At 38.0% G+C, this 7,641-nt stretch overlaps 1 protein-coding gene across 1 annotated transcript in view; it reads left to right on the forward strand.

The window, feature by feature from the left end:
* The first annotated feature begins 760 nt into the window (after positions 1-760).
* Positions 761-7,641, forward strand: part of fosl2 (FOS like 2, AP-1 transcription factor subunit) — an 11,841-nt gene continuing 4,960 nt past the window's right edge. The window contains exons 1-3 of the mRNA XM_061968477.2: positions 761-1,740; positions 3,899-4,153; positions 6,533-6,640. Coding sequence (XP_061824461.1) covers positions 1,612-1,740; positions 3,899-4,153; positions 6,533-6,640 — 492 coding nt within the window. The 5' untranslated portion in view covers positions 761-1,611. The remainder of the gene's footprint in view (positions 1,741-3,898; positions 4,154-6,532; positions 6,641-7,641) is intronic.

Below are 7,641 nucleotides of genomic sequence, written 5' to 3' on the forward strand. Positions count from 1 at the left end.
CTTTCTGTGTGAAGTCTGCATGTTCTCCCCGTGACTGCCTGGGTTCCCTCCGGGTACTCCTGCGTCCTCCCACCTCCAAAGACATGCACCTGGGGATAGGTTGATTGGCAACACTAAATTGGCCCTAGTGTGTGAATGTGAGTGTGAATGTTGTCTCTCTATCTGTGTTGGCCCTGCGATGAGTTGCGACTTGTCCAGGGTGTACCCTGCCTTCCGCCCGATTGTAGCTGAGATAGGCTCCAGCACCCCCGCGACCCCGAAGGGAATAAGCGGTAGAAAATGGATGGATGGATGGATACTTAGAATATGTTCCCCTAGTGTCCAAAAAACTTTAAATTAAGTCTTTGTTACTTAGAATATGTTCCCCATAATAAAGTTTTACCAAAAACATACAACTTTGTCTTGAATTTGAAAAAATAAAAAATAAAAATATTTTTCACTAAAGAAGAGTTCGGTGAATGCGCATATGAAACTGGTGGGGTCCGGTACCTCCAACAAGGTTAAGAACCACTGCTGTAATATTTTACAGTAAAATTCTGGTGAGTTACCAGTTGTTGTTTTTACTGAACAATCAACTTTTTTGTTTTACATTGTACGCACAAATACATGTAATAATCAAATGCATAAGCAAATTCGTAAATGATTCAGTGTTACAATTGGCCTTCTGAGGGCAGCTATAAGTGGCCCTCATTGAAAACGAGTTTGACACCCCGGATGAACAATAACTTCCTTGGCTCCATTACGGTTGCAAACCACTGCCATGCTGGATGAAAACGGAGCGGGACGAGGGCCTGCTGTGAGTCCGGAGAGCAGCGGTGCTCAACGGGGAGGGAATCCCTAATCCCTCCCGTGAGCGCATCCTTTTTTTTCTTCTTTTTTTTTTACCAAGGAAACCCACACGGCGCGCTTTCTGACGCAACTGCCCATTTTAGGAAACGTGCGTCAATGGACCAAAGCAAGTGAGACAAACAAGCGTGGACATGAGCAGCTGTGACGTCCGGAGCGCCCGCCCCAGAAAACGAGGGACTATTTTCGTAGTTGTATCCAGCCTGTCGTCCGTACACGTCAACACGCCGGTGAGGAGAATATTAACCGCCTGCCGGTTATCATTTCGCCATTTTATCCCGAAAGACGCCCCACCCCCTCCCGCCTGCCTCAAATGGCGACGCCCATGCGTGACGTCAGCGCTGTCGTCGGCTTTGAAAAAGCAGTCGCACTTGTAGGTAGTGCCATTGGAGGTAGTGCCATTGAAGTGAGTCATCTCTAGGAAGAGGTGTGCTTTAAACTGAAAGAAAAACTCCACCGTGTTCCGTGGACGCAAACCGCTCGCGCGTATTAGGCAAGAACGTGGAAAATACTGCGAAGGTAAAAAAAAAAAAAAAAAAAAAAGTCATCCTGCGTGGATTTCAACTTAAGCGTCAAGTTTCCGGCACCTTCCTCCTCTTGAATACGATCCTTTTAAACCATTTTTTTTTTTTACTATTTCTCCGGAGCAAACGGTCGAATTCAAGGATTTTATTTTTTTTTAAACATCCCGTCGGTGCCTTTTCATACAAGCAGCGAGGATTTCCTTACCTAAAGTCCTAGCGATATTTCCTCATTTCCTGGATCATGTACCAGGACTACTGCGGGAATTACGACACCTCGTCCCGCGGCAGCAGCACCTCTCCCGCCCAACCCGAGTCCTTTACCAGCGGCAGCAGCACCATCGGCAGCCCCGTATCTACCTCCGCTTACCAGGTAGTCACACTCCTATTCATGCTCATGTGCCAGTAAGTAACGTATCCGCATACACTGCTGCTATTCATATACACGGATGCAAATTTGCAATAAAAAATGCACATACAAATACACATATCTGACAATACAACTATAATACTTGTGCATTTGGCGCCCCAGCTGGAGCTACTTTGCATATCTTTTTTGCTCTAAAGAACATTTTTAAGCGCCACAGCAACAGGTTACGCCAGTTCAAGCCCAGTCAAGACAAATGTCATTGTATTTCAAATAGAAGTGTTTGTGTGCTTAAATGTCATATATTTGCATGTAGTAACACCGGCTTCAATATGCTAAAGTTTCAACAAACAATTGTATAGTTCATTTTTAACAAAAACAAACAATATATTTTAATATTTACTAACCCCATTCTAGTTTTAGTTGCACAAAATCATCTTCAGTATCTTGTAGTTATACAAGGTTTTTGGTATAGTAAATTGAATATTTTGCCTAAAATCACAATTTTAAGTACAGTAAAACTGAAATCACAATTTTAGGTATGGAATATTTGACCCCAAATCACGCTTTCAAGCACAGTAGGTGTAATACTTTACCTAAAAGTATATTTTTAGGTACATTGGATGGCATATTTGACCTAAAATCACACTTTTAGGCTTAGTGGATGGAACAGTTTACCTAAAATCACTATTTTAGGGAGAGTAGATGGATTATTTGACCTACAGTCACAATTTAAGGAATAACAGATGGAATATTTGACCTAAAATCACAACTTTAGGTATAGTAGATGATTCCGCTCTACCTAAAATTGCTATTTTTGGTAAGAAAACCAAAAAACAACACTAGATTTTACAGTTAAATTCTGGTGGAGTTTTTTTTTACTGTACAATCAACTTTCTTTTCTTTTTTTTACATTGTACGTGTATTTGACCTAAAATTGTGAATTTAGGTAAAAATATACCAGCTACTATACCTACAAATTGTGATTTTAGGTAAAAATATACCAGCTACTATACCTAGAATCGTTTTTGACTAGAAACAAACTGACTAGTATCTTCATTAAGAAAATTCAATGAACTTTTTTTAAACTGTGCAACAATCCTTCCAAAGTGTGTGTGTGTGGCTTGTTGTTGCTTCCCTGGTTTACTGGAAGTGATTTCACACGCACTGAACTAATCCCGCACACAATGACTCACCAGATAAACAGTAAAAAAGAAAAAAAAAACTGCACAAGACTGCCGGGATATCCGACGGAAGGTTGGGAATAACTGGAATAGGAGGACGTGCGTAAAGAACACATCAATGCATGATTAATTGAGTATCCTCTCCAGTGCCACCTGCATGAGTTCCTTAGTTTCTGTGGTTTAAAGAAGGCTGATAACAGGACAGCTTGGGCTTTCTCACATGATTCACAGCATGTGTCATTCTCCCACTCAGTGTGCACTGAATCATTACAGTGAGCCCTAATTGTTCAAAATGTGCATATAGAAACAACTAGGGATGTCCGATAATGGCTTTTTGCCGATATCCGATATTCCGATATTGTCCAACTCTTTAATTACCGATACCGATATCAACCGATATATGCAGTCGTGGAATTAACACATTATTATGCCTAATTTGGACAACCAGGTATGGTGAAGATAAGGTACTTTTAAAAAAAATAAATAAGATAAGATAAATACATTAAAAACATTTTCTTGAATAAAAAAGAAAGTAAAACAATATAAAAACAGTTACATAGAAACTAGTAATTAATGAAAATTAGTAAAATTAACTGTCAAAGGTTAGTACTATTAGTGGCCTAGCAGCACGCACAATCATGTGTGCTTACGGACTGTATCCCTTGCAGACTGTATTGATATATATTGATATATAATGTAGGAACCAGAATATTAATAACAGAAAGAAACAACCCTTTTGTGTGAATGGGGGAGGGAGTTTTTTTGGGTTGGTGCACTAATTATAAGTGTATCTTGTGTTTTTTATGTTGATTTAATAAAAAAAAACGATGCCCATAATAAAAAAAAACAATATTGATAATTTACGATATTGCATTTTAACGCATTTATCAGCAGGCCGATATTATCGGACATCTCTAGAAACAACCTTTACTTTTTTTCTTTTCCGTCACTCACTCCTTATTTTGTGCCTTTCTTTCCAGAAGTACAGGGGTGACATGCCCGGCTCCAACAGTGCCTTTATCCCCACCATCAATGCAATCACAACAAGCCAAGACCTGCAGTGGATGGTACAGCCTACAGTCATCACCTCCATGTCCAACCCGTACTCTCGCTCCCACCCGTACAGCCATCACCTGACTAACGGTCAGGGGCTGCTTGGACACAACCCTATGGCCCGTCCCGGGGTCATCCGCTCTATCGGGGACGCCAGGGGCCGACGCAAAAGGGATGAGCAGGTGAGGGATGCAAAAAAAGAAACAAATTATATATGTACATTTTTTTAGAATATTATAAGCTCCTAAGAACCGGCGTCCTCTGCAGTGGACGTTTGTGTTTTGCATCAAATCGTCTTTCTGACAAAATAAACATACCAGCAACACTACAGAGGACGTATATATTTTTTTTGTTTTTTTACATGTCATGAACTACTGAATTTGTGTTTTATTAGCTGTAATCTATCGCTCTTCAAATATAATCAAATGTATTGAGATGCACCTGTATAAGACAAAAGTAACTAGAGCACAGAGTCAAAGGTATCTTAACTAGTCCAATAATTTCCGGAGAACCAGCGTCCTCTTCAGTAGACTTTTAGAGTGGTGTTTGAGTTACACATTTTGAGGAAAAATAATAACCTTGTTATGCTAAACACAAATGTCCACTGCAGAGGACGTTGTTTCTTAGCGCTTTAAAATATACATTTGCAGCTCAATACGTTGGAATACCTTTCAAAAGTTATAGAATCACTACCCACAAAGTATTTAAAGCATATATTGATTCATTTCTTCATCATTTAGATGGTCTTTCTCAAAATGTTTTACCAAGTTCCACCTCTAAAAAAACGTGGCTCTGACCAACATTAAAATACAGTAGCGTAGTAGACCTTAGTATTCAATAAAAAGAAGGCAGGGTTTTATTTAACAAGTATTTTTCATATTTTTGGCCACTGTAACATTATGCACAGTTTGAACATTAACACTTTTTGAATATAGGAAAATAAAACACTGTACTTTTAATCAAGTGATTCTTTGGCGTACCACTCGATGGAGCCCGTGTGACTTGTAGTACTCTAACCACAGTTTGAGAGTCCTTGATTCAGATGATTAAAACGAACAGCTAACAATATTAACAAACAAATCAGCTAATGTCAGAAAGTGTGAAAAAGTGTCCCAATTTGAATATCCTCCTCAGAATTAGCGTCCCCTGCAGTGGACATTTATTTTTGGTGTACTTATTTTGTCAGTTACATATTTTCAGAAAAAATATGTCCCTGTTATGCAAAACTAAAACTTACCCTGCAGAGGATGATGGTCCTCAGGAGGATATTGTAAACCAAAGGTGTTGAAAATATGGCCCACATTTAGTTTATCAGCCTGTTCTGAAAATTAACTGAGTTCTATATTAATGAGGTAAATGGAATATAACACTACTAACAACTATAACACAAAAGCTGAGATAACAATGCAATGCTTTTTTTTTTACAAATAGCGTAGAATGAATACTGATGTACTTTGAATTGTTTTTTATCATCTTTAGTGTAATAAATATGTTAAAGTGGCAACAGCATTCTTTCATTTTTTACTATTCGGCCCACCGTGGGAAAAGTTGTGACACCCCTGTTGTAAACTCCTGGTGTGCACTTTAATCAGTCGGAATGCAATTCTTACAACAACTCACGATTCAATTACGGTTTTTGGGGTGACGATTCGATTCAAAGCCGATTTTCGATTCAACACAAATCGGGCAAAATATAATTTGGTCTAAAAATGATACTAAACCTTTTTAAAAACAGGTTACAGGTTACAATCGCTTCTCTTGGTTGCTGACATATAAGCGCAGCCTGAAAAACATTATTTTAAAATTAGTCCTAAAAAAATTGTAAATAAGAAAATATGTATGTATCTACAGTATGTATGTGTTTATAATAAATAAATAAAAAAGAATAATAAAAAAATTATATATATATACACACACACACACACAAATGTGTGTGTATATATGTTTATATTATTTGCTTGTTTTGTGTATTTTCTTTTAAGTACCAATGCTGTAATAAATATTTGGTATAAACATAATTATTCATTCTGATTCTAAACTGATTCATAATTTTCAAGGATTAATTTAAGAGAACGAATGCATGTATATTTGTTTATTTTATTTTAAGAATCAATGCTGATAAAAGCTGTGATTTCTATTTATTTAGATTTTTTTTTTTAAATAAATATGTATTTTTATTTTCTTAAAATCAATCAATGCCAAAAAACATTTGTTTTCTTTATTTTGATTCTAAATTGATTCAGAATTTTCAAGACTCGATTTATGAAAAATAAATACAAATTATGTTTTTAATCAACTCTTAAAAACGTATGAATCAATTCACAATCGCAATAAATGAGAATTTACATTTTTTTCGGCACCCTTACTAATCAGGAAATTAACTTTAATAGTTCCTGAACCTTTAATTGGTCTTTTAGCCTGAAATGAACTGTTGAAATCAAATGAAATTTATGTTCTGTTCATTTTGTAAATAGCAGACAGCCTCTCGCTAGGCTTCATGTCCAATCCCTGCTGCAAGTGTTTACCTCACCTATAGCACATTCCTTCCTATTTACCCTCAGCTCAGCCCAGAGGAAGAAGAGAAAAGGAGGGTGAGGCGTGAGAGGAACAAGTTGGCCGCCGCCAAGTGTCGCAACCGAAGGCGCGAGCTAACTGAGCTGTTGCAAGGGGTGAGTGGAATCTAAGGTTCTTTACATATGCAGCGTTTTGACGACTGAGTTCAGATGAGACTTCATAATGTTGTTTATGATGATAAAAGCGGGAATGGTTTTATGCGTGTGTGTACTCCACACCTGAAGATACTCGCTGGCAATACAGGTTTGACCCTAACCAAGACTGCATGAAAACACGACATGTGATGAGAGCTTAGTGCTGAAATTAGCCCAATTTTTGCTGGTCTCAAGCTTGTCAGGACCTCCAAAACTCTGGAATGGACTATACAGAATGCTGCTAGCTTGCTGCATCAACGCACTGTTTCTTTTTTGTGTGTAAAAGCAGCTATTTTGCTTGTCCTCTAATCTGGAATGCTGCACGTTGCTCACACAACAGAAGGGCCTTCCGCCTGCACTAGGAAAAATACACGGCCATTTTTGGAATTCCAAATAAGGACATGCCATGTCCTAGCAACACACCTCCCTAGAAACAACTTCCTCATACCTTTGCCCATGAGTCAAAGTTCTCAGACAGCACGTCATCTTATCTGCCGGTCTGCCTCGCACCGGTGACATATTAATCATACAATTGTGTGCATTATGCTCTCTCTCGCTCTGTCTCGCACACACACTTATTCGGCACTCAAGATTAAGTACGATTTTATGAAAGTACTAATGGGAGTACTAATCACTGGTGCTACGTTTGGGTAACACTGCCCTCTTTTGGCAGTACTGTGTAACTACATCAGTGAAACAATGCTAGATGCTACATTTTCTTGTACTTCTTATCTAATAATGTGTCAATCTTCCTAATAAAATATAAGCATCTGTGTCAGGTGTGTGTGTGTGTGTGTGTGTGTATGTATAAAGCTGTACAATTCTCTACTGATCCAAATGCGGATTGTTTGACATTGTTGCTATGCTATTGTATGCATGATAAGAAGTATTTTGTAATGTCTGATTAAGCAAAACATTTTAAAGATGTATTTTGATCAGCTTCTAATTGTTGTTTTATGTCA

Source organism: Nerophis lumbriciformis, linkage group LG08 (genome assembly GCF_033978685.3).
Source record: "Nerophis lumbriciformis linkage group LG08, RoL_Nlum_v2.1, whole genome shotgun sequence".
NCBI classification, from domain to species: Eukaryota; Metazoa; Chordata; class Actinopteri; order Syngnathiformes; family Syngnathidae; genus Nerophis; species Nerophis lumbriciformis.